Raw genomic sequence first — 27,354 nt, forward strand, 5'->3', positions numbered from 1 at the left:
ATGGAGGACTTGGAACAGCATCTAGTGTGGCTGAGAAGGCCAATTCGAGAGTGACAATCCCTTCCACATTGAAGAAAAATACAACCTGTCCCCCATCCAGCTCCCTGATTTTGCTGGTTTTGGGACTGCCTCTTTGCCTTGGCCTGCTGGACAAGGGTCTCTTCAAATTGGGAGAGGCCACGATGCACCGCCTGCCTCCAGGATGAATGCTCAGATGGCAAGGTTTCCCATGTGTTGAGGTCCATTCCTAAGGCCTTCAGATCCCGCTTGCAGATATCCTTGTATCAGAGCCGTGGTCTCCCTCTGGGACGATTTCCCTGCACTAATTCTGCATACAAGAGATCTTTTGGAATTCAGCCATCAGCCATTCTCATGACATGCCCAAGCCAACGTAGACATCACTGTTTCAGCAATGTATACATGCTAAACATTCCAGCTCGTTCTAAGACTACTCCATTTGGGACTTTGTCCTGCCAGGTGATACCAAAAATGCATCGGAGACAATGCATATGAAACGTGTTCAGCTTCCTCTCCTGCAGTGCACAAAGGATCTAGGACTCACTGCAGTACAGGAGTGTACTCAGGACACAGACTCTATAGACCTGGATCTTGATATATGCCGTCAACTTCTTATTAAGCCATACTCTCTTTGTGAGTCTAGAGAACATGGTAGCTGCTTTGCCAATGCGTTTATCCAGCTCAACATCTAAGGAGAGGGTGTCAGAGATCATTGAGCCAAGGTATACAGTCATGAGCAACCTCCAATTCTTGTGTGGAGTTGGTAATAGAGGGAGGCGAGTCCACGCCCTGGCTTATCAACTCCTAGATGATGGCTAAAATCAAGGAAAAAAATGCACTAAATATGAAACCAGAAGAGGCTAGGCTAAACCTATGGAGAACAAAAACAACACACCTTGCTGAATGGATGAATGCTGAAGAGTGTCTCCCATGAGAACAAAACTCTAGCTGAAAGTCATTTAATCAACTCTGAAGCAAAGAAGGTAAACTAAAAAAATACTCAAGTAATATGGGGCTACAGTACTTGGATGCAGGACAAATTTTCTGTGTTTTTGTCAATGCAACACTTTGTGCATGCAATTTATGCTGCACGATCCATACAAAAGAAGATCTAGCAAATGGCCCAGATAAGTCTATTAAAGCAGCCTGCTTCTGGTCAAAAAAAAAAATACTCTAGCCATCTTAACATTTCAATTTGTTTTTAATTTTACCTATATTTCATTCACATCCATAATTCAGAATTGTGCAACACTCTAATTGGAATAAAAACAAATTTAAAGCAGTGATTCTCAACATTGTCTTGACATGATGTGGTGTTGGGAGTTAGGCTACAAAGTGTCAACACATCTGGTTGTAGATCAACATTCCCTCTAAGCTGCGCAGCATTGTGTCGGGCGCATGCACCCACAGCCCAGTGTTTCCACCCCTTTGGTTCCGATCACAGAACGTATACTTTGCTTGTGGTTTCACCTCAGCAACTGTTTCACCTCATAAACTCTGATTTGCCTCAGACAGACTGTTTCCTGACAATTTTATCTCAGACTACGTAGCTTCAGCTCTGCCTCTCTGACTGAGACCTTTTTAGTTTTTACTTTAGAATTTGACCTCTGAATTTATTCTGGGTTTTTAGTTTTATGTAGACTTTATTTTTTCTATGCGCTTTTATCTTTCTATGGGCTTTTTACTTAGTCTGAGCCATCATAACAATGTGGGTTACCACACGCTTGGTTACCACACGTTGGAACTGCCATAAACTGGACTGCCAAAGTCTGGGCTCCTACAATCTGGATTCTGGGCCTGCCACACCATAGTAAGTAATCTCTTGTGCTTTGGGTTAAAATATCAAATAACATTTACTACTTAGAAACATATGTAAAATATAACATATCTTCATAGTGCTTAGACGATTGGCATTTGTCATACATATTGTTGATTTATTGACATACATGTTTAATAAATAAATAACTTTCACATTGTTATACTATTACATTTGCAAGCCCTATGTGGCCCTATAAAATCCTGTCACTGAAATCTTTATCCTTGTCAGCCCTATCTGATCACTATTACAAGTTTTAATCCCTGGCTTGTATTGGATCATTGTCTGAGACCCTGTCAGACCTATTACTGTACATGTTTGTCCCCCAATCACATATTTGTCCCTATCTAACAGATTTCTAGTTCAGCAGTCCCCAACGTTTTTGGGGCCACGGACCAGCAGGAGGGAATGAACTCCATGTGCGGAGGGGCAGGTGCACCACCGTGCGAGTGCGACACTCCCCCCACGAGCGCAACATGCCCACCATGCAAGTGTGACATGCCCACCATGCGAGCATGACACGCCCAGCGCACGTGCATGCTGGGGAGTGGAGATCCGTATCCAGGGCCCAGTTCTGGCAAGCCCACAGACCAGCACCGGGCCGTGGGTTGACAACCCCTGTTCTAATTGACACCTGCCTTATATGGCTACCTGGCTGACTCCAGAGACACATTCTTTTTGGTCAGAATGCTGTGTTGTGCAAATACAGCATTCTGGTCTTCCATAGCAAACACATTTAAATATACATATATGCATATACATTCTGTGTTGTATAATTATACATACTAACAACATCTATTTGTCAATTGACAAATAGGTAACACACAACATAAGCAGCATTTTAAAATGCACTTCACTTTCCCCCCTTCTCCATTTTATATGATATCATCATTCTGTTTACTTTTTCTCCTGAAAATTGGCATGAATCTGAATGAGCTCCTTCTGCCTTGTTATCAGTAGCTTTATTCCAAAACAAATGAAGTGTTTTGGTTTTGTAATATAAACTATCTTCACAGAGCATATTTCCAATGGTACTTTCACTTCTCTCAGCAATCTCTAGGCACATTTTAAAAGAACGTCTCAGTTTTAGGGCACCCCTCTGCAGTCCCTAAACTTAGGTTCTTTTGAATTCTTGACAAGCAGCAAATAGTAGTGTTGAACGTGTGTGTGTCTGCCAAAAAGGTGACAGAGAAGCCTCTGGTGGGACAGATAAGAGTGAAGCTTAAACTTGTTCCAGTGATGCCTTTGTGCAATCCAGCTACGGCAAAGAGGCCAAAAAATATGGTGGAGAAGGCCCCTTTCCCCCTAAAGAGCTGATTGTGCCAGAGATGCGATCAACACTCAGACTGACACAGTCAGCTTGGGCAGCGACAGTGCGGCTGCTTTTGCGGTTGGGAAAGAGATTTATGAAGAGTCCCAGACCCTGCCTTCCATATCCATATCTTGCAGCTCCGTCACATTTCAAGGAAGGGCTTACTCCTAAGCCCAATTTCCAGTAAAACTCTCCTGTGCAAAACAACATTGTAGTTGGGGAGAACTACCCAGTGACAGTGACAGATTTTACTTTCTTGGGCTCCATGATAATTGCAGGTGGTGACAGCAGCCACAAAATTAAAAGATGCTTGCTTCTTGGGAGGAAAGCGATGACAAACCTCAACAGCATCTTAAAAAGCAGAGACATCACCTTGCCGACAAAGGTCTGCATAGTCAAAGCTATGTTTTTTCCAGTAGCGATGTATGGAAGTGAGAGCTGGCCCATAAAGAAGGCTGACCACCGAAGAATTGATGCTTTTGAATTGTGGTGCTGGAGGAGACTCTTGAGAGTCCCCTGGACTGCAAGGAGAACAAACCTATCCATTCTGAAGGAAATCAACCCTGAGTGCTCTCTGGTCCACAGGGTTACGAAGAGCCAGACGTGACTTAACAATTAAACAACAACGAAAACCCTTCAAATACATGCACCTCTGACGTGGGGGAAGAGGAGGAGGTTGAGGGGACTCAGGTGGGCACTATTTCAGAAGTGGGCAATACTGAAATCACTCCTGCCTCTCCCGCTTCACTTGCTCTACCACTTGCCAGAACTGGTAGTGATGACAAGTTAGGAATCCCTATGAGTGTTGCAAAAATGCCTTTGTGTACATGACAAAACTGAAGAATCAAGTGTCAAAGACCAAGTGGAACAGTTTTATTCTGCAGAATAGGAGAATACATAGGGCTATTGTTTAAATGTTATACGTCTCTTCCCGATCAAGGGGAGAGGCACTTCTTAAGTGTACATCAGTTAGACACAGCTCCTCACTTACTTTTAAAACCAGTTTTGACTTAAAACCAATAGTTTCTGCTACCTCAGGATTTATCTTATTATTCATACATTCCAAGGTGTAGATAAGCAAGACCAAAATGTAAGAGGCAATTTCCTCACTAACTTAATTTCTAGATTACATGTTGCCTCTTCCTTGCTAAATTAATCTCTAAATTACACATTGCCAACAATATGACACCATTTTACAATTTTAATTATGCAAGCTACACATTGCTTGCCCACCCCCAAGTAAGCCGAGTACAGTACTCAATTTACCAACCTCAGAAGGCTGGAAGACTGAGTGAACCTTGAACCTGCTATCTGGGATTGAATCCAAGTCATGAGTAGTACCACAAGACTCCTATACAAGTACAAAAGGATGCAGAAATAACATTTGAATTGTATGGTGCTTATATTTAAAAAGTAACTGTAAGCAGAAAGTATCTCTGTGTACCAAAATAGTAACAGAGAAAGTAAATTAAAGTTGATTACATTAATACAGAATAAAAAAAACTATATTAGCATTTAATTTGCAGTAGTTGCATTTGATATTACATTAGGCAAAATTATCAGCAGTTTGAGATGTTACCTAGCTCAACCTAAAATGATGTTAGTACAATATCTTTACTGCAATATTTGACAAATAAGAAGCTGTTTAATTCAAGGAAACTATGATATACTGTACATTGAAATGAATTATTGTTTCGACTTCCCTTAATGAGAAGCATCACACTGATTTTTGGATACTGGATCAGCAATGAGAGAGGACCACTCATATCTGCACTTCTTAGAACAGATTCCAAATTCATATATGATGTTTTCCAAACTTCCTGCAGAGGCAAAAAAAACTTGAAATATGAAATTATAGATTACTTTTAAAATAATTTACGTAAAATAGCTCTCTCACATCTTATATAGGCTGTGTAGAAAAGAATCTGCAAAATAATTAATTTCACGAAACTACCACTGTTAATGAATGTTGAAAGCAGGAGGATACAAAAAACGTGAGGGCTGGGATTTTTGCCAGATACTGTCACAACTGAAAGGATGTGAATTGGCAACAGTGGACATTAATAAAATTATAACTGAATTAATCAGTAACTATTAATACACTATGAATTACAAGGAGCAATTTGCATCTACCTTCGCAAAAGAAGAATATAGATCAGAAATCACAAAATATTTTACAAATAAGAAATAGTCTAATTCAAGAAAATATGGAAGAATTGACTCCTGAACATAAAACGTTTTTAGAAGGAAAGAAGAACTAAAAATTATAAGAAAATTACAAACGATGAAGCCACTGGGTCAATTAGATGCAGAGGCAACTTTCATAAAACATTTGTAGATGCTGAGTGAGATACAGAGGGAAGTACCATCAAAATGATGATGAGAACCAACTCTGTTTCTCCCATCACTTCTGTCTGGGGAGATGAAATGGCTTCTCTGAGGTAGGTGGGAGCCAATAAACTGAATCCTGGTGGTACTTCTTTGGATAGGTGTCCAGCTACTAAATGTGCAGCAGATCTCAAATGACATTTTACCATATCTCTTGCCCTTTGAAAGAGCAGCTGTGTGGTTTGGGAGTATTCTTTGATCCAGCAATGTTATTTGAGGCTCAGATGTCCTCAGTGGCAAAGGCCATCTTTTCTCAGCTCCATCTATAGCAGTGCTACCCAACCTTATGTTCCCCCATATGTTCTTGGACTACAACTCCCAGAAATCTGGACCAGCAATGCTAGTGGTAAAGGCTTCAGAGAGTTTTAGTCATGGAACATCTGGGCACCCAAGGGTGGGAACCAGTACAGCAACCTGCTACAGCAGCTGTTTCTGGGCAGGAATAATTTGTACACAGTGGTTCGCACTCACACCCCGACTTGATTACTGTCACATGTGAAACACGGGTCTGCTCTTGAAAGCAAACGAGAAGCTTCAGCTAATGCAGAAGGCAGCAGCCAGATTTGTAAATGTGAATGGGTGTAGCAAGGCAGAAGCATAGTGAACTGATACCGAAGGAGCTCGAATGGCTACTTCTCAGTTCAGTGCAAGGCACTGAGGCTTACTGTTAAAGCCGTAAATGACTTGGGATACAAATATGTGGAGCAACATCACTTCCAAGGGAGCCTGCTCATAACTTAACAAACATGATCAGAAACAGTTCTTCTCCAAGTCAGGTATAATGCACACCAACAAGACCGACAATCTTCCCCCTTTGTGGTGCCCTTGCTACGGAGTGCCCTTACTAGGGAAATACAGCTTGTAACAATTTGATTTCAGTGTCAGGTTAAAGCCTTTCTGTTTGCCAAGGCATTTAAAGATACCTCATTTGTTCTTTATATTTTCCTGTTATTTAAAATGATGTCATATTCAGACATTTGAACTTCTTTAAATATTAGTTATTTAAGGTAAAGTTTCCCCTTGATATTTAGTCCAGTCGTGTACGACTCTAGGGGGCAGTGCTCATCCCCGTTTCCAAGCCATAGATCCAGCGTTTTGTCCGTAGACAGTTTCCGTGGTCATGGTCACGTGGCCAGTGTGACTTCCCACCAAGGGGGTACCTATTCATCTACTCGCATTTCGAACTGCTAGGTTGGCAGGATATTTTAGTTACTGATTAATTATTATTTTGATTACAGTATATTTGCACACTGCCCTGGCATCCACATAGGTGATGGGTGGATTTAAATTATTAAATAATTATTAAATAAATAACATATTAACATAGTAATGTTGGCCTACGTACAATTAATTAACCGAACAAGTCATCTCCAAAACCAGGCATTCTGCAAACCCCTGGATAGGAACTTGTGGAACAACAAATGGGAAGAACTGGTGTTCAGGTTCATCCAAATACCTTTGTACATGAGTCTTCTGCTAACCCAGAGATGTATGAACATTGTTCAGGAGGCATTCTTGCTTCCTTTAGTTATGCCTCTTGACATAACATACAAACAGGTGGTGTAGTAAGGGGATAAATGTTCCCGCCATTCTCCCCCGCCTACCTACATCATCTTCATAATCCACTGTGCAGTGGCCATGGTTACTGGGGAGGTGGATTTTTTGGCAAACCAGAAGTAATTGATTTTTAATTTATTTTATTATAATTGTATATATGTTCCTGTTAGCCGCTCAGAGTGGTATAGATTTACCAGATGAGCGGGATATAAATCAAATAAATAAATAAATAAATAAATAAATGATAACAAAAAAGGGCAAGCTGGATGCTTTTAATTGATTGTATCCGTTTCAATACAACATGTTTCTGTGGAGGCAGTGATCAGCCTTGCTGAATGAAACGTAGGCACACATCTGACATTACCTTCATGCTGGTGGAACCGGGAGAAGCTGGTTCTAGGAGTCTTCCACAAAGGGATACAGATCAGGACAGGGGAAGAAGTAAAGCTCACCATATCTGCAAAAGGAGGAAGAAAGAAATTGCTACTTCATAGTGTTTCCTAGTGAGCACAAAAGAGGACTAAGTAAAACTGTATTGAGAGAGAGAGAGAGAGAGAGAGAGAGAGAATAGATGATGTGGATTCAGGCAACCTAGTAGTTCACTGGGTGGTCTTGAGACAGCCCATATCCATGCCTACCAAGGTTAGAATAAGTTCCTGGTGGATTGTCCTCAGTATATTTCCAGTCTGTGTCAGTCAAATGTACATCCATCCATTTTCTATTTTACACTGAAATAGTCTAGTGACATTCCCCTTTTCAATCTCCGGAGTATTTCCAACAGCAGAGGTCGTTGTTGTCGTCGTTTAGTTGTGTCCGACTCTTTGTGACCCCATGGACCAGAGCACACCAGGCCCTCCTGTCTTCCACTGCCTCCCGGAGTTGGGTCAAATTCATGTTGGTAGCTTCGATGACACTGTCCAACCATCTCATCCTCTGTTGTCCCCTTCTCCTCTTGCCTTCACACTTTCCTAACATCAAGGTCTTTCCTAAGGAGTATTCTCTTCTCATGAGATGACTAAAGTATTGGAGCCTCAGTTTCAGGATCTGTCCTTCCAGTGAGCACTCAGGGTTGATTTCCTTCAGAATGGATAGGTTTGTTCTCTTTGCAGTCCAGGTTTGTTCTCCTTGCAGTCCAGGGGACTCTCAAGATTCTCCTCCAGCACAATTCAAAAGCATCAATTCTTCGGCGGTCAGCCTTCTTTATGGTCCAGCTCTCACTTCCTTACATCGCTACTGGAAAAACCATAGCTCTGACTTTGTGGACCTTTGTCAGCAAGGTGATGTCTCTGCTTTTTAAGATGCTGTCTAGATTTGTGATCGCTTTCCTCCGAAGAAGCAGGCATCTTTTAATTTTGTGGCTGCTGTCCCCATCTGCAGTGATCATGGAGCCCAAGAAAGTAAAAGTTGAGTCGCCTCTTGTGTTGTTGGAAAAGAGTGTTTGTGATGACCAGCTTTTTCTCTTAGCCTTTGCGCTGCTTAATTTTGAACTCCAAGGCCAAACTTATATGTTGTTCTTTTTATCTCTTGACTCCCTAGTTTAGCATTCCAGTCCCCGATAATGAGAAGAACATCTTTCTCCGGTGTCAGTTCTAGAAGGTGTTGTAAGTCCTCAGAGAATTGGTCAATTTCAGCCTCTTTAACATTGGTGGTTGGTGCATAAACTTGGATTACTGTGATACTGAAAGGTCTGCCTTGGATTCGTATTGAAATCATTCTGTCATTTTTGAGATTGTATCCCACTACAGCTTTTCCCACTCTTGTGACATTCTAACATTCAACAATTCCTGAACATGTAACAAGTGAATATGGAATTGTTATGCATTCTTTGTACGCATCCACATAAAATCGCAGGGCAAAAAGTGTGTGTGTGTTTAGTCGTTTAGTCGTGTCCGACTCTTCGTGACCCCATGGACCAGAGCACGCCAGGCCCTCCTGTCTTCTACTGCCTCCCGGAGTTGTGTCAGGTTCATGTTGGTTGCTTCGCAGACACTGTCCAGCCATCTCATCCTCGGTCGTCCCCTTCTCCTCTTGCCATCACACCTTCCTAACATCAAGGTTTTTTCCAAGGACTCTTTTCTTCTCATGAGATGGCCAAAGTACTGGAGCCTCAGCTTCAGGATCTGTCCTTCAAGTGAGCATTCAGGGTTGATTTCCTTTAGAACTGATAGGTTTGTTCTCCTTGCAGTCCAGGGGATTCTCAAGAGCCTCCTCCAGCACCACAATTCAAAGGCATCAATTCTTCGGCGGTCTGCTTTCTTTATGGTCCAGCTCTCACTTCCATACATCACGACAGGAAAAACCATAGCTTTGACTATTCGGACTTTTGTTGGCAAGGTGATGTCTCTGCTTTTCAAGATGCTGTCAAGATTTGTCATCGCTTTCCTCCCAAGAAGAAGGCGCCTTTTAATTTCAGGGCTGCTGTCTCCATCTGAAGTAATCATGGAGCCCAGGAAGATAAAATTTGACACTGCCTCCATATCTTCCCCTTCTATTTCCCAGGAGGTGATGGGACCAGTGGCCATGATCTTAGTTTTTTTGATGTTGAGTTTCAGACCGTTTTTTGCACTCTCCTCTTTCACTCTCATTACAAGGTTCTTTAATTCCTCCTCACTTTCTGCCATCAGAGTGGTATCATCTGCATATCGGAGGTTGTTGATATTTCTTCCGGCAATCTTAATTCCGGCTTGGGTTTCTTCCAGTCCAGCCTTCCGCATGATGTATTCTGCATATAAGTTGAATAAGCTGGGGGACAATATACAGCCTTGCCGTACTCCTTTCCCAATAGGTTCAAGTAAATGTGTCCTTCTGTTCCTACAATAATTTCTTCCTCAGTTACACATTCAGATTAAACAATTGTTTACATGTCAGTGATCATTCCCATGCCACTCCTTCTGCTTTTATCATGCTTTCACAACCATACATATTTCACTCCATGAGTTAGCACTCTTTGTAGATACAGACTCGGTGTTATCTAATGAAGCCCTCAGAAACATTCAGAGAAACTGAAGATCATTACATTCTGCTTATTTTTCACTCTTAATGCACCAAGCTTATAATGGCCCAACAGCCATCAAATCACAATTTTTAGCAATAGGTCCCAGCAAGCAAGCAAGCAAGCGAGCAATGGAATTTATTCCTGCCTCTTCCCCCATGTTTTTCATACCACGATTCATTTTTCTACTTCCTAACAGCATACATACTTGAAAGTGAATTTGTGGTCCTTCACAAAGCCACTCCCCCAGGTGCAGTCCACAAGGTGCCACTTTCCATCAAGGTAAACAGTATTCCAGGCGTGTCTCTTTTTTTTCTTTAAGCCTTTTTTTGGCCCTTTCCCATTGGAGATACCTGCCAACTTCTGGCACTGTATTCCTGCAATGCTGAGAGGAATAAATTATAATTTAGAAACAACCATGTAATCCAGGGGATTGTAGTTGCTATAATATTTCAGGAGTTGTTTTTTAAATCAACATACCTCATCTATTAGTTTTTTGTGGGGAAGTCATTACATCTTACGGTTTCTGTATGATCCTCCCAAGGTTTCTTCCCCAAGCTTGTTTTGTAGTAGTTTTTAATATTAACTTGAAACAAAATTGCTGCACCAGTGTGGAGTGCCAATGTGTTATTAAGGCCTTGCAGGGCTATTACTTTTTTTTTAAATTAATAACTTTGTCCTTGGATTCTTACAAAAATACCTAAGTAATTACCGTTTTTGGATTCCGAAGAGGCAGAGGAACTAGAGACCAAATTGCTAACTTGCGCTGGATTATGGAGAAAGCCAGAGAGTTCCAGAAAGATATCTACTTCTGCTTCATTGACTATGCAAAAGCCTTTGACTGTGTGGACCACAGCAAACTATGGCAAGTCCTTAAAGAAATGGGAGTGCCTGACCACCTTATCTACCTCCTGAGAAACCTATATGTGGGACAGGAAGCAACAGTTAGAACTTGGACATGGAACAACTGATTGGTTCAAAATTGGGAAAGGAGTACGACAAGGCTGTATATTGTCCCCCAGCTTGTTTAACTTGTATACAGAATACATCATGAGAAAGGCAGGACTGGATGAATCCCAAGCCGGAATTAAGACTGCCAGAAGAAATATCAACAACCTCAGATATGCAGATGATACCACTCTGATGGCAGAAAGTGAGGAGGAATTAAAGAACCTTGTAATGAGAGTGAAAGAGGAGAGTGCAAAAAAACGGTCTGAAACTCAACATCAAAAAAACCAAGATCATGGCCACTGGTCCCATCACCTCCTGGGAAATAGAAGGGGAAGACATGGAGGAAGTGACAGATTTTATTTTCCTGGGCTCCATGATCACTGTAGATGGAGACAGCAGCCACGAAATTAAAAGATGCCTGTTTCTTGGGAGGAAAGTGATCACAAATCTTGACAGCATCTTAAAAAGCAGAGACATCACATTGCCAACAAAAGTCCGAATAGTCAAAGCTATGGTTTTTCCTGTAGTGATGTATGGAAGTGAGAGCTGGACCATAAAGAAAGCAGACCGCCGAAGAATTGATGCCTTTGAATTGTGGTGCTGGAGGAGGCTCTTGAGAATCCCCTGGACTGCAAGGAGAACAAACCTATCAGTTCTAAAGGAAATCAACCCTGAGTGCTCACTGGAAGGACAGATCCTGAAGCTGAGGCTCCAGTACTTTGGCCATCTCATGAGAAGAAAAGACTCCTTGGAAAAAACCTTGATGTTAGGAAAGTGTGATGGCAGGAGGAGAAGGGGACGACCGAGGATGAGATGGCTGGACAGTGTCTGCGAAGTAACCAACATGAATTTGACACAACTCCGGGAGGCAGTGGAAGATAGGAGGGCCTGGCGTGCTCTGGTCCATGGGGTCACGAAGAGTCGGACACGACTAAACGACTAAACGAAACGAAATTACCGTTTTACTGAATGTCAAAACAGAAAGATACAGTATTTGAATATTAAAGAATTAAATAATATAATATTAGATAATAGCATTATTAAAACAGATTTAAAGGAACAAAAATACAAACCTACAAAAAAACCTCTTCTTTTTGAAAAAACTCTTCATAGGTGGCTAGTCAATAAGGGAAAGCCTGTCAGATGAGAAAAGTCTTTGCCTGCTTGTGGAAGGACAGCAAAAATGGGACCAACCTGTCTTGTGGGAGGAAGTTCCAAAGTCTGGAAGCAGGCACAAAGAATGCCCTCTCCCGTGTCCCCACCAAACGCACCTGTGAAGGTAGTGGGAGCGAGTGATAAGGCTTCCCTGATGATCTTAACACCCAGACAAGCTCATAAAGGGAGAGAAGCAGGTCTACGAATTGGCAAATTACTAAATATCATTGCAAATAGATTCAGAAGTTTCACCATGCATGTGTAGGAAAATTCAGTCCCCCTTGGGGGTGCTCATGGATGTCTCTGAGCCTGAATGCCCAGGTTTCAGCAGTGACCAGGAATGCCTTTGCACAGTTGAATCTGGTGCATCAGCTGCACCCCTTTTGAGGGGTCTGATCTGGCCACAGTGACACATGCCTTAGTTACATCTCGGCCAGATTACTACATCGCATTCTACGTGGGGCTGCCTTTGAGAAGTGTTTGGAAACTTCAGAGAGTCCAAAATGCTGTAACCATATTGTTAACTGGGGCTGGTTACTGGGAACTCTGTTGCAACAGTTCCAGCGGCTGCCAATCCATTTCCGGGCACAATAGCCATCCAGAGTAGTGGCTTGTCCCTGAAATGGATGTGGTACAAATTTAAACAAATAAAATAAAAAATAAAAAAATTCAAAGTGCTGGTTTTAACCTATAAAGCCTTAAATAGCTTGGGCCTAAGCTATCTTAGGGACGTGGTGGCACTGCGGGTTAAATCACAGACGTCTCTGTGCTGCAAGATCAGAAGACCAGCAGTCGTAAGATTGAATCCACGTGACAGAGTGAGCCCCCATCGCTTGTCCCAGCTCCTGCCAACCGAGCAGTTAGAAAGCATGTAAAAACGTGAGTAGATAAATAGGTACCACCTTGGTGGGAAGGTAATGGCGTTCCGTGTCTAGTCGTGCTGGCCATGTGACCACGGAAACTGTCTTCGGACAAATGCTGGCTCTACGGCTTGGAGACGGGGATGAGCACCGCGCCCTAGTGTCAGACACGACTGGACTAAATGTCAAGGGGAACCTTTACCTTTACCTAAGCTATCTAAAAGACCATATCTCCCTCTATGAGCCTTCCCCTTCATAGGTGGTAGGATTGAGAGATGGGGAGACCAGAGAAGGCCTTCTCTGTGGCTGCTCCCAGACTCTGGAACTCCCTCCCACAGGAGGCCAGACTGGTCCCTTCTTTGCTCTCCTTGCACAAGTTGATGAAGATCTCTCTCTTCAGGCAAACTTTTCCTTAACAATGAACTGTCTGAGAGGGTTTTTCCAAACTGGATTATTGTGCTATGTTGCTTTTAAATATATTTTTAGTATTGATTTTATTTACTGTTTTTAATATAATACTTGTTTAATTCTTTTAAAATATTTGTATACTTTTTGTTTTTAGCTTTTAAATATTGTGCTTTTAATGATGTAAGCCACCTTGGGTCCTTTTAAGGAGAAATGTGGTCTAAAAATATTTTAAATAAATAATGAATAAATAACATTGCAAATTACCTGCACATTTCTTTAAAGAGGTTAGCATACCCAGCGCAAATGGTCTTTCCTGAGCGAAGGATATCTGCTGGCTCACAAGATGTCTTGGCATTGTTATAGTAATAGTCTGTATCATATGCTGGTGAAATGAAGACATAAATTATACATTATCCAAAGTGTGAGATACCCATGAAAAAAGTGTACAACTAATCCCCACATGAACAGCAGGGCAAACCTAGTAGTAAGCCCGAATGATTCCTTGTATACTGTATTTATCAATTAAGCATATGACTCACATCCTATCAAAAATGGTGCTTATAGCAGCCACAATTTCAGATGGCTTTGTTTTATTATATCCAAATAAATATAGACATGCATTAAAATTAAATACTGATTTTAATGTTTTAAATTTTTTAAATTAGTTTTTAAAATTTTGTATTTTTTTCCCTCCCAGCCAATGGAACATACTGGAATGACACTATCAGCACACTCATGATAGCAGCAAACTTGAAGTGATATCTTTCAGTTGCCAGTAAGTTGGGCCCACTCAAGGGTAGTCTAGATTTCTCCCATTAGGGGACACTGGAATTCACTGGATTAGAAAATATCTCATTATACAAGAAGCACATAATGCATTTTGTTTTTGTTTTCTTTTATTCCACCTTTCTGGCTCTAAATGTTTCGGTAGAATTGAAGAGCCAGTTAAAGAGTTTTCCCAGAGGAAGTAGGTTTTTAATTGCATTTGGTTGCTTTTAACAAATTATTTTGTAAACCACTTGAGAGAGGCAAAATACTAGACATATATATATATATGGACTGATCAATCAAGTGTGCTGCTTGAATAATATTCTGGGTGGGGTAGAAGCTTGAGGCCATTTTGTTGTGTCAAAAGTCCACAGGTGGATTTTTGCTCTACAGGACAGCAGGAGCTGCGTAGGTCACTAACTCTTGTTGGATTACCGCCTCCATTGTCCTGGATCACTGGCTACTCTGCTTGGAACTGATGGGAGTGAAGAGTCCAATACAGTAACACAAGGAGAGCCATACGTGCTACACACCTAATGTGGAAATTTCTCATCATCCTAATTTACCTGAAAGATTCTTCTTCCTCTGACCACTATAAAACAGACAAACATTCCATAGGTGAGGCCCCTGAAGTATGGAGGTGTTCTGATGGGAAAAAGCATCGCCCATGCAATGTCTTTCTCCTGTATGGTGGTGGATCAAAGGCACAAAAAGAACTGCAGCATGTTAACAGCTGCCACTGCCACCTACCTACCTACCCGCCTACTTACCTATATGATGAGTAATCCATATCCAAATGGCTCGGACTTTCTCCAGATCACTGTGGGCTTTTTGGAGCAAGGCGCTCACAAGATCTTTCACATTGTCCTTGACATCAACCTGCTTTATGAAAAGCGAATATATCCCACAAACTTAATATAGAGGAAGATTGCCCAGACTATACTTTGTACTTAAATCTGCCACTAAATGAAAGGAAGTTCCAGTTGTAATTCCAAGTAGGCTAACCAGAGCATAAACATTGGTGAATGTAGTGGAACTTACATTGGAGTAAACATGCAAAGGACTGGAATGCTATGGGACGTCCTTCTGAGGAGACATGTACTGTATAAGGTTGAGTTGTAATAACTCAGTTGTATGTATATACTCAACTATATGGGAGTGTATCCAATTGAACTTGGTGAGGCATACATCTCAAGACAGAGGAACAGGATTGCATTGTAACTGTAAGGTAAAGGTTCCCCTTGACAATTTTTGTCCAGTCGTGTCCGACTCTAGGGGGCGGCGCTCATCTCGCTCTTCAAGCCATAGAGCCAGCGTTTGTCCGAAGACAATCTTTCCGTGGTCACATGGCCAGTGTGATTTAGACACGGAACGCTGTTTACCTTCCCACCGAGATGGTACCTATTTATCTACTCGCATTTGCATGCTTTCGAACCGCTAGGTTGGCGGGAGCTGGGACAAGCGACGGGCGCTCACTCCGTCGCGTGGATTCGATCTTACGACTGCTTGGTCTTCTGACCCTGCAGCACAGGCTTCTGCGGTTTAGCCCACAGCGCCACCAGGTCCCCGCATTGTAACTGTATGAGCGCATAATTACCCTATGAAAATGAATCTGGAGATGTATCAGGGAGTTTGAAGTTGGTTTAAAGTCATGTGGTAGCCAGGTGTTTGTTTTTTTGTTTTTGTTTTTTGGTATGGGCGTCATTTTGGGAAAACCTTTAATCCGTTTCTAAACTGTGTTGTTCCCGCCAACCTAGCGGTTCGAAAGCATGCAAATGCAAGTAGATAAATAGGGACCACCTCGGTGGGAAGGTAACAGCGTTCCGTGTCTAAGTCGCACTGGCCACGTGACCACAGAAGATTATCTTTGGGCAAAACGCTGGCTCTATGGCTTGGAAACGGGGATGAGCACCGCCCCCTAGAGTCGAACACGACTGGACAAAAAATTGTCAAGGGGAACCTTTACCTTTACCTTAAACTGTGTTGTAGATCAATCAAGAGGGCTACATGGGCTTTTATAATGGTTGCATTTGAGGCTTTGCCCTCGCACTGGTTGCTTCTCACAGCCACCAGCCGCTGCTATTATGCTGTTGTTTTTAATTTTTAAAAATTATCTCCTGAAATCTGGCATAGCGTTAGTTTAGTATGACAGATAGGAAAAAAAATTAAAACAGATTAGACTGCAAGGTTTAAGATTGATGCAGAAGCTTCAAATGGTGCAGAATGCGCCCGCCTGACTTCTCACTGGGGTGAGAAAATATCAGCATATTTCCCCCACTCTGGCTGCCCTGCATTGGCTGCCCGTTCATTTCCACATTAATTTCAAAGTGGTAATGATGACATATAAAGCCCTAAACAGTTTAGGACCTCAATATCTACCAGAACGCCTCCTCTAAATCTACCCGAACCACTTGTTCTAGCCAAGGGTCTAGCTGAGGGTCCTAATGCCAAGGGAGGCCCGGAGGGAAAGAACAAGAAACCGGGCCTTCTCGGCAGTGGCCCCTCACCTTTGGAACAGTCTGCCCACAGAGATCTGTCTGGCTCCCTCAGTGTTTTTAAGAGCAAGCTAAAGACCTGACTCTTTAGGCAGGCTTTTACTCCTGTCATCACCTAATTACATTTGCCATCTTGAATTATATTATTACAGTTGTCTTTATTTTATTATATTGTTTTTACTTTTGTGAATTATTGTTAGCTGCCCAGAATAGACTTCAATCTAGATGGACAGGCTATAATTTGAATAAAAACAAATTTTAAAAATTCAATTTCAAACATGCTAAACCTGATTCAAAAATAGGCTTTTAAAAATGTTTAACTGCACTCTGAGCCTTAGGGAGTAATCTTATATACAACTGCCTGACTACAAGCTCTATTCCAAGATTTACTTCTAATTAGATAAGTATAGATCAATAATCAATTAAATTAACTACTAGATTTGCACACATTTTAACAGTATAAATAAACACATGGAGCAAATATCACATGTGTTTTGTTTTCAGATGGGTGTGTGCTACTACTTGCTTACTACTTGATTAATAGGAGTAGCTCATGAACTAAATGGGTGGCACTTCCCCTCAAAAAAATTTGGGGGTGCCCACCTGTCCTCATCATGACCACCATTACACCATATCCCCATGCATGGAAACTATATAAAGAACTTCCATAACCAAATTTATCATTCTTTCATCCTGCATTATCTCTGGTTTTCTGAATCAGGTTTTACCTGATTATAAGTTTCCAGAATAGTTATCCCAAAATAATACAGTATTTAAATAAATGCTTCATTATTCTTATTGCATGCAATCTAGGGATTAGGGTTTGAGACACATCTTTCTACTATGACAGGTAGGAGGCATTAACAAATTCCAAATCTACATGGAAAGTCTCAGGGACACTGGTAACCCAGTGGATTCCATATAGCACTATATACCATTTTAAGTTTCAACATACCTTTGATGCATAAGCGTCTAGTTCTTTAAACTTCTTCAGATCTACTAGCATTGATTTATCCTTTGAATAATCTAGAGTGGGGGGGGGGGGAAATGTCACTCATCATTCTACAAGTGAGTCCATCAGAAAAAGTGCATCAAAGGAAAGACAAGATAGGCTTATAATTATGTTAAAAGAACAGAAGTGTGAATATCAAAATTACCTGAAAACAGAACATTCTTCTAATGCTCTCAAAAGTAGAAAAATGGAAATAGGAGAAATTAGAGAAACCACTTACACAATTGGCAGTGTTGTTCTGATTGCAAAGGACGAAATGGCCACAGCAAAAAAGGCAGTGCTGATCTTTGTACTTATTAGAAGTATTTCTTAGTTTACTGGTACTTTTACACAAATTTATTGTTGTTGTTGTGTTTATTTGCTTACATGTTTCATTGATTGATTGATTGATTGATTGATTGATTGATTGATTGATTGATTGATTGATTGATTGATTGATTGATTGATTGATCACACCATTACTGCAAGCAACTGGACAGTTTACACAAGATTAAAACTTACAAACCCTCAATACCCTATAATAAAAATACATTCAAAAACAAGATGCCAATTAAATAGACAATCACTATAGCCATAAATAATGTATAAATTACCCTGTATTGGGCATAACAATTTTTTTAAAAAACCCCAAGGCAGTTTATAACAACATTAAAAAGCAAGAGTGGGCAATTCAGGCTGATGTAGGGGGCAAATTCTAGGAATCTGTACGGGCTGTAGAAACTGCCAAAAGTGGAAAAGAAAAGAATAGATAAGGAAATTAGAAGTTACTGAAAGTTCACTTTTCTTGAAAAGATTTGGAAAATTAGTATCAGAGGGTGTTAAAAGACTGCAACAGAGGCCGTGAGCTTAAAAAGGTCAATTAGCAACCTTCCTCAGAGGAAAGGCATGGTAAAACACTTATGAGTTCCCTGTACATTGGAAACCCTGGGAAAAGTCATCATAAGTAAGAATTGACTTGATAGCACATTATTATTATTATTGTTGTTGTTGTTGTTGTTGTTGTTGTTGTTGTTGTTGTTGTTATAAGACTGACAAGCAGATCTTTATGAAATTGTGAGCTGCCTCGTATACCTTCACCAGGATAAAGGCAGTATAAAAAATTAACAATTGCTAATAGCTGCTGACTTGCAGCTATTAGCAATTGAATAAATTACGGCACAGCTAATATATGAATCCAATACAAAAAATATCTCAGGAACCTATATGGGGAGATAGTTTATTAAGGATTACAGCTGCCTGCAGTTGAATCAATGAGGCACTTTTTGACCAGTGTTTCAGACAAGGCAAAGAAAATTTTAAAATATTTTTATAAGGGACACAACTAAAAAAAAATCACTTCCCCTGCCCCTTCACCAATATGTTTTTGTATTTCAATATATTTAACTGTATTGTTTATTTTAATTTTTTTAAAAGGTTGGTTGCATTTTGTATTTTAGCCATGTTCTTGCATATATGTTTGTTGCAAACTGCCCAGAGTGGCCTTTGGCTAGATGGCCAGCGTAAAAATGAAAACAAACAAACAAATAAATAGGCATCCATAACAAAGGGCAACTAATATTTACCAGGCAGGTATTGTTTCTTCATAGTCTCTCTTTCACGCATCAGAGCACTCCACAAGTCTGTTTTATAACTTAACCAGGAATCGAACTTGAGTTGACCTAGATCAGATAAGAATAACATGTGACCTCATTTAAAATTTCAAATGAATTATATTCTTTTTTTTTCAATCTGAAGACTCCTTCTGCTCCCCAAAAGGAGCAGAAGAAGATTTCAATTTGCTAATATCTGGAAGTGGTTCACTTATTAAGTCCCTTCACGATATCTGAAATTCCAGCTGGGAGGAACCTTGACAGCCAGAAGGCTCAGGTATGGTCCATTCTCAGCAATCCCATGGACTGGCAATAGGCCAACCAGAGAAATCTTATCTGTATCAAAATAAATAAATAAATCAGAAGCCCCTGACAAGCTCAGAAAAGCATGGGTAGTAAAAACTCTGAGGAGAATGTTGTTCATTCTAGTGATTACGTGTGTGATCTTTAGAAAAAGGAGCGAACCAAGCTATCCCAGCAGCATCAGACATAAAATGACCATTTTATCACACTTTAAAACACCCACAGGAGCCTGTTTCAAACACCCACATATAACCATAACAAACAGCAACTAATATTTACCAAGCAGGTCTATTTTTTTCAACGTGTTCATTGATGTCATCAGAGTCTCAATGTCATCCATGAGGGCATCCGCCATCAACTCTATTGTATCACTTGACCAGGACTCGAACTTGAGTGGACCTGGATCAGGGAAGAACAACATGGCCAGAGGCTCCTCATTTTAAAATTTAAATAAATTTATTTTTTTTTTAAATCCAAAGGCCCCTCCTGCTCTCGGGCATATGAGAGCATGTTTCCCACATTATTAAGAGAATGAGCACCCCTGCCTCTATTTTCCTTCATCTCTTTTTTAGTTTTTAAAAATTTGGCCAGCAGAGGGCACAAGCAGAGGTTTTTTTTTTTTTTTTAAGATACCAATTTTAAAATGCTTTTTTTTTTCAGGGCTAGTTATATCTGTTTCCTTAAGGGCAATTGGTTCTAATCTCTTATACAGTTGTGAACTGTTCCTTGACTCAGCCATAAATTCTTCAACTAGCCTAAATCTCATGATGGGACAGGACTGTGAAAATGAGGTGGACTGAATTGCTATTCATTTCTTTCTTTCTTTCTTTCTTTCTTTCTTTCTTTCTTTCTTTCTTTCTTTCTTTCTTTCTTTCACTCATACCCCACCCATCTACAGTGGGGTCTTGACTTGAGAACTTAATCCGTATTGGAAGGCGGTTCTCAAGTCAAAAAGTTCTCGGGTCAAATCTGCATTTCCCATAGGAATGCATTGAGAACCATTTGATCCGTATCTGCTCTTTTCCGTCCATAGAAACTAATGGGAAGCTGCTATTCCGCCTTCGACCACTAGAGGGGGATATTTTGTTTCTTTTTTTCTTAGGTCAAGAAAGGTTCAGGGAAGGCAGGGAAAATACAGTCCAGGCAGTACCAGGCAGTCCGAAGACTGTCTCCCAATCCACTCTCTAAACGCTGGGAGGAGTGAGGAAGCAGACAGGCACCCTTTTCACTGGCCAACAGTTAACTGAAAGTTCAAATTTTGCACTTTCCCTGCCTCCCACATGTTTTTTTTCAGTTCGTAACTCAAATCTAAGTATGTAAGTCAAGTCAATATTTTCCTATGAGAGTGGTTCTTAAGTCAAAATGTTCTTAACTCAAGCCGTTCTTAAGTCAAGACCCCACTGTAGTGGACAAGATATTACTTTGGTCAGCTTTCAAGAAAGTAACATAAATATGCAGACAAAACTGAAATAATAAACATACAAAAGCAAAAACCCACCCTGAAACCCTTCTTCACTATGTCTTTTGGCTGCATACACTGAAACTAAGTGAGGTGGGGCCTTGGGCATCTCATTTGGACTTTTCAAAGTAGATGGAACTTTCTCCCCATTCTTAGACCTGTGAAAGCACAGGCATTTTAGAAAAAGGAGTGAGTTGGATGTTGTGGATGTTGGTGTCTCTAGACTAGAGGAAAGCCTTCTTCACACGGGCTTTATCATAGGAGATATCAAAGGGTTTCCTCAAAATACCTTTTATTCTGTATTTGCCCGAAGACCCAATCTCTGTTCATTTCAGTGAGGTTTCAAAGAGAAGCTTATGGATGAAGTTCTTTCTAAAGAGTAGCATTAAAATGGCCCAAAGTGGAATGGTAGCTTATGTTGAACGTGCAAATCTCACTTCCAAAATATCTCATGAGCCTATGTTGTCAAATCCTTTTTCTAAGCCACATAAGATCTAGACAAACATCACTGTTAACTATAACGAGAAAACAATGATATTTACCATGCGGGTTTTCTTTTCCAGGGCAAAGGAATTCCATTTTCTACAGTCATGGATGCGGCCAGCAGAAAGCAGAAGGAGAAAAAGTTGCAAAATCAGATAAAATTCTATTTAAAGTGAATCCAGAGAGGATTTTGCTTCCTTGGCTGCCTGTCTGCTGAAGATCTCCTTCCCAGCCACTGGCTGTCAGAAGCTTACTGAGGTGGGCAATGAGCAGAAATTCTGCATCTTCTACAAGAAATGGTTGCCGGTGGAAGTCTCTGCAGATGCTCTTGGTGAGGAATGGAAGGGATATGTTGTCCATAACAGCAGTGGCAATGATAAGCAAAGCTTCCCCATGAAGCAAGGAGTCCTTACTCACATGACCATGTCCACTTGCTACTCAGAAAGGGCCTCTCATGTTGCCACCCAAGGAGAATCAGAGAACGGAAACACAAATCTGCCAAAGCCACAGCTAAACAAGGTCTTACAAGTTCAGTGCTTTAATCCATCCATCTCCCCACTTGTTTTTTGGATACACTACTGGAGGAGGACTTTTTTAACAAGCTCAAGCTATATTTCAAGTTCCAAGCCCACCACATTAGTAGAAACAAAGTTTGGGGTTGGGCATTGAATCACTAAATAGTCACAACTAAGATGACCTTCAAGGGATGTGCCATTTCAAAATGTTTTGCCTTCAAATCCCAGAATTCTCCTTTCCAGAAGTTCTACTTGATATACCCACACCTTACAGACACCTAAAGAGGGCTCACCTGGAAAAAGGCTCATCTCAAAGGTTTCAGAGCCTAGCTTCATGTTCCAGAAGGAAATTGTGCTCCCCTCCAAAAAAATAAAATAAAAATAAAAATAAAAAACTCCACTGAATGGCACATCCCTAATTCTGAAGGCCTGCCTGAGTCATATCTCTGAACCACAAAGGGATATCAGCTCCTAATAATGGGCAATCTGAAGTGCTTCAATCAGCCTAGCATAGAATCCAACCTGAGAATTTTTTTCCCAGACATATTGCAGCAAAGACGTTGAAGACTAGCTCTAGGCTATCTTTTCTTTCCTTATTAACCCATTGACATCCAGTGTTGAATATACCCCCCGCCCCTTGTTTCTGTAATCCCTATGAAATATTGGTTCATCTGAAAGGGATGGGACTAAGAAAGAGCAGGGCTGTGAGTAAGAGATTTGAATCAGAAAGAGAGCTGAAGAGGCCAGAGCTGCTGTTGCCAGTTAGACTGCTATGGCCCTTACCAACTTCATCTAGGTATAATTGCTCATGTTGCCTATTATATAACTATGGATAAGAAGAGACTAGTTCCATGAAATTATGTTTGCAAATTTGATAAATAGATATATAAGTACACAAACAGAACTTGAAATTGTTACACTTCCATACATTTCTGTTTTGCATTATTTCAATCCACGCCAGTCTTGTTGATGCTGATTTTTTAAAATCATCCATCAACCTAGTTTGTTTTCTTCCTCTATGTCTTCCTCTGATCCAAAGCCATAATTATCATATTTTTTTAAATTCCATCACCCATCTATTTGTCTCATGGTGTGGCCTGCCCCTCTCCATTTTAACGACAGCCATTTGTTCTTTTATTTGGTGCCTGGATAACTCAGTGGTTTAGGCATCTGGCTGCAGAGAAGTGGTAAACCACGTCTCTGTATTCTCTACCGAGAAAAACCTGGAACCAACTTTGTCAGAATCACTTCTCCCTAAGAAGATAATTATCTCAGGCGAGGAGTCACTGTAGGCGTAAAACTACCACTTTTAGTACCTGAGGTAGGTCCTTTAACCCCAGAAGTGCATAGCCTTGGATCTACGGACAAAGCTCGACCTAAAAGAGAACCCTTGCCTACTTACAAGGCAATCCACCATTGACTGTGTGTGCTTCCTTAGACAGCACAACAGACTGGCTAGGTAGGACCTCTCTATCTAGTAGCTCTGAGTGACCTCTCAAATCTCCACTGGATTTAGGTGCAGTTCTGCTGTTCAAGAGACCAGTCCTCTCTTGAAGAATTATATTTGTTTTTATTAAGAAAATAAAGTAGTTTCATTAGAATACAGTTGTAGCATTAAAAAGCATACAGGCAGTTACCATGATTCAAATAAACTTACTATTCTTAGATAAAATAATAAAGACTAAGCTATGCTTAAGTAATCATTTTAATTCGTCTTCTACATCTTAGCATCCAGAAAAGCTGGGCGAATCTCTACGCACCTCCCACCCCTTCTCTTTCAAAAAGACAAACCTCTCTCTTCTTTCATTCCACAACATCACACCATCCATCTGTCACATACATGCACAACCATTTTTCTACATGTCTCTAGACCTCCCTCCTTCTGACACTTCCAAGCTGTCAACCAATTAAGATCAAGTGGGCGCACACAGTCCACCGCCCCTATTTCACATGAGATGTTGCAGGTGGCTTATCTCGTCTCAATTAAGAAGTATGCCGTGTTTCGTCTTCCCTTGATCTTCTTAACCTTGCTCCTTATCTCCTACCAGGCAGGCGGAGCTAACTTGGACAACAATCCCATGATTGGGATTCCTTACAAACGTGATGGTACACCATTACAGTATTATTATTTGTTCTTTTACATCTGTTATTTTTGTCTTTTGTAAAATAACCTGATTGCTCACTATATCTATGGATCCTAGGCAACAGCCTCTCCTCAAAGAATTACAATTCTGTACACATCTCCCTGGGAGAAAGTGTCACTTAACTCAGTGGGGCATAGGTCTGAACAGGCAAATACTGTATATACAACTGTGCTGTAAAATGGAATGGCTAGCCAAAAAATGTCACACACAGACAGACAGCACCCTAGAGGAGCACAGGGGTTTCTATTCACTCTGTCCCTGTTGATTTGCTCCCTTCTTCCAACTCCTGCACCACCACTTCTCTCTCATGCACATAAACACTGGGCGGGGGGGGGGGAGAGCCTGCAATCCCCACATTGGCACTTTCTTCTTCCCACTCCCTCACTTCTTTCTTCTTTCCCTTTCAGAATCGTCTTGTTTCTTGCACTGTCTCAAGTGCAATAAATACGGACCGTCATCTCCACTGAATACTACTAGACTTTCTTTTAAGCAAACAGGCCCAAGTTTGCACGGTCTGTGGGACTTGCCCTAGGGCCGGCTCTCCCCTTAGGCAGAGGGAGACAGACGCCTTAGGGGGCAGAGCTCCCCGCCCTCCCGGGTTGCTGCCGCAGAGCCATGGCACGCTGTCAGATTTTCGGGTTCTTTCTCCCGAGGAGGCAGGCAGCTTGCCACCTTCAGCCACTAGGGAAGGGGCTAGAGAAGACAGCAGAATCACGACAAGATGGAGCTTATTATGGTGCCCCATCTCCCCGTCGGGCGCTAACAACAACCACAACCACTCCCAGGGATGAACGGTTCAGTCGCCTCAGCACTCTTCGGGGACTCTTGCTTTATGCTCTGTTTCTTGTTGGTTTACCAGCGTCGACTTCTTTCCTCCTGTCTCGCGGAGAAGGGCAAGAGTTATTATGGTTAAAGATGGTCCTTACATTCTCGCCTCTGCCTCTCCCTCTCTTTCTCACCCACAGGAACCAGCTTGCGCGCCCGCTTTCTGTTTCTCTTTCTCTTCATTCCACCCTTTTCTTTTTCTTTCCTTTCTTTCTTTCTTTCTTTCTTTCTTTTTTGGACTTTACAAATGTTGAAGAGGCGAAACCTTTATTTAGACCACTTAAAATAGAACATCCAGCAGAAGCTTTCAGGAATAAATTCACTTCTTCAGGCCCAGTGCAGAAAAATTATCAATGAATGTCTCAAAAATGGGTTCTGACAGAGGTCAGCCAGCTGTATTTCTCAGGTGAACTCAGAGCTGGGTTCAACCAGTTTTGAGGAGTGGGTTTAAAAAAAAAAACAGTTTTAATTTCAGAATCTTGTTCTCCTCCCAGCCCTGTCAGCTGCTCTTTGATGCTTATAAGTGTCTGGGATGAGCTTCCTGTGGAGTCTATTCTGGGGCGTTCTTGAAAGGAACCAGTGGGATTTTCCACAGGGACTTTCCCTGGGGCTTTCCTGGATGAGGCGGTCTCGGGAAGTAGAGGCTGAGAAGATAGGGTGGATGCAGGGCACTGGGGAAGAGAGGGCGAAGAAGGTTCTCCATGTCAGGCAGCCTAACCTGTGCCCTGTTAGGCTGTTAGACTCCCAGCTCCTCTGGGTCGGGTAGAGACGGAGAGGGTAAAGAGGGTGAGCCATTTCGTTGGGTAGAGAGCGAGAGCCATTTTCTCCTTTGTGGCAGGCAGCAAATGTCCTAGGTCAGCACTGGGCTTGCCTACTGAGGGCCAAACTAAATGATACAGGTAACACATCATTACTGAAAACTCATTAGTGCTCCAGACAAGAGAGTCTGGCCCAGCCATGGACTCCGTAATTAGACAAAGGCTGCTTTAAGCTCTTATGTGAAAGGAAAGGGGTAGGTTAATCAGACCGTTTCCAGCAGGAATTGCCATTTCCCGTGACTGTCTGGTCTATACTGTCTGGTCTGACCTTTATAAATGCGCAGAAGAGATTTTAAAAATGCTTTTTTCCCCAGGACTACAGTTCCCAGAATTTCCCTAGGCAGCCCTACCAATTGTTAGGCTACAAAAGTTCCCAGAAATTTTACAAGAAGATAGAAACCCAATATTTTGCCAACGGGGGCGAAGTATAAGATGGCATTAGTACTCCCCTCCATTTCATATACTGTATAGAAACAAACAGAGCTTGCATTTGAATTTTGCCTTCAGCAGTCTGGGTCATTATTTTGTCTGCCACTGTGCTTTAAGAAAAGAGGCTAATTTTTTTGGGGGGGAGGCCACCTGACCAATCCAGCCGTCCTCTAAAGGGAGGAGCGCGATGGCTATGGGGCTACAGGAGGAGCTGTCTTCCAGCATCTGCTACTTGATACTATTGCCTCATTCTCCCTAAAAGTGGAGCCTGTCCTGCCACAATCCTTATTAATAAAAAAGGTGCACTTTTGAAGAGGTGGTTTGAATGGAGATGTTGCCCCTAAATCAGGTGGAAGAATAAAAGAGAAATGCAGAGATGAGTCAGGGATTCAAAATTTGATACAAATATATAGACGTAGCTGAGTAATAGGTTTCCGGCTGTAGAGCCAGAGGTTTGAAGTTCAATTCCCCACTGTGCCTCCTGGGAGAAAAGCCAGCCTTATGTAGCCTTGGGCAAGCTGCAGAGTCCCAGGAGAAGGGAATGCGCCCAGAAGAAGGGAATGCTAAACCACTTTTGAGTACTGTATACCTAGATAGCCCAGAAAAGGCTCACCATAAATCATAGTTGACTTGATGGCACATCATCATCAAGATAAGGGTAAGTGGGAAAACTGTGAAGCTCTAGAGAAGCTGTCTAGACTTCAGCTGAGACTAGGAGAGAGGCAGGGTGCAAAAAGTTGGAAGAGAAGCAGGTGTAGGAGGGAAAGAGAGGTGGCCGGAGCCCTGGGTGAGAAAGGAGAAAGAATCTGGACAAAGCGTTGAAGGGAAACATCCGTTGGGCAACTGCTATTTCTGCCATACCTTCTTGTCAGGTGGGAAGGATCTAGATAGATGCCTCTGCGAAGTCTTCTGCCCGGCCACCTGCTTGCTGTCCTGTGCTGCTTGTCCTTGGCTTCTTTGTCTGCCTCTTGTATTTATAGTCTCTTTTGCAGATGTGTGCAGATGCAAGCAGGACTCTGCAAGCCCTCTTTCTCTTTCTCTTTCTCTTGGGCTCTTT

The 27,354-nt window shown here is 41.6% G+C and overlaps 1 protein-coding gene across 8 annotated transcripts; it reads right to left on the reverse strand.

The window, feature by feature from the left end:
• Positions 1 to 3,997: 3,997 nt before the first annotated feature.
• On the reverse strand, positions 3,998 to 27,354 carry LOC110087268 (kyphoscoliosis peptidase). 8 transcript variants are annotated; one of them, XR_013542750.1, is made up of 11 exons: positions 27,159 to 27,354; positions 21,626 to 21,665; positions 19,904 to 20,023; positions 19,295 to 19,390; positions 17,676 to 17,746; positions 14,996 to 15,107; positions 13,722 to 13,839; positions 12,229 to 12,305; positions 10,292 to 10,468; positions 7,456 to 7,548; positions 3,998 to 4,966 (listed from the first exon to the last, which is right to left on the reverse strand). XR_013542750.1 is itself a non-coding variant. In XM_072989234.2 (10 exons), exons 2-9 carry the CDS (start codon positions 21,660 to 21,662, stop codon positions 7,488 to 7,490), a joined length of 789 nt encoding a protein of 262 aa, XP_072845335.2. In that variant the 5' UTR covers positions 21,663 to 21,665; positions 27,159 to 27,315; the 3' UTR covers positions 3,998 to 4,966; positions 7,456 to 7,487. The 8 variants fall into 8 exon arrangements, 7 of the variants coding, with proteins under 7 accessions (XP_072845335.2, XP_072845331.2, XP_072845334.2 ...); XM_072989234.2 differs by lacking the exon at positions 12,229 to 12,305 and having other exon boundaries at positions 14,996 to 15,104; positions 27,159 to 27,315; XM_072989230.2 differs by lacking the exon at positions 12,229 to 12,305 and having other exon boundaries at positions 27,159 to 27,313.

Source organism: Pogona vitticeps, chromosome 2 (assembly GCF_051106095.1).
Source record: "Pogona vitticeps strain Pit_001003342236 chromosome 2, PviZW2.1, whole genome shotgun sequence".
In the NCBI taxonomy this organism is placed as follows: Eukaryota; Metazoa; Chordata; class Lepidosauria; order Squamata; family Agamidae; genus Pogona; species Pogona vitticeps.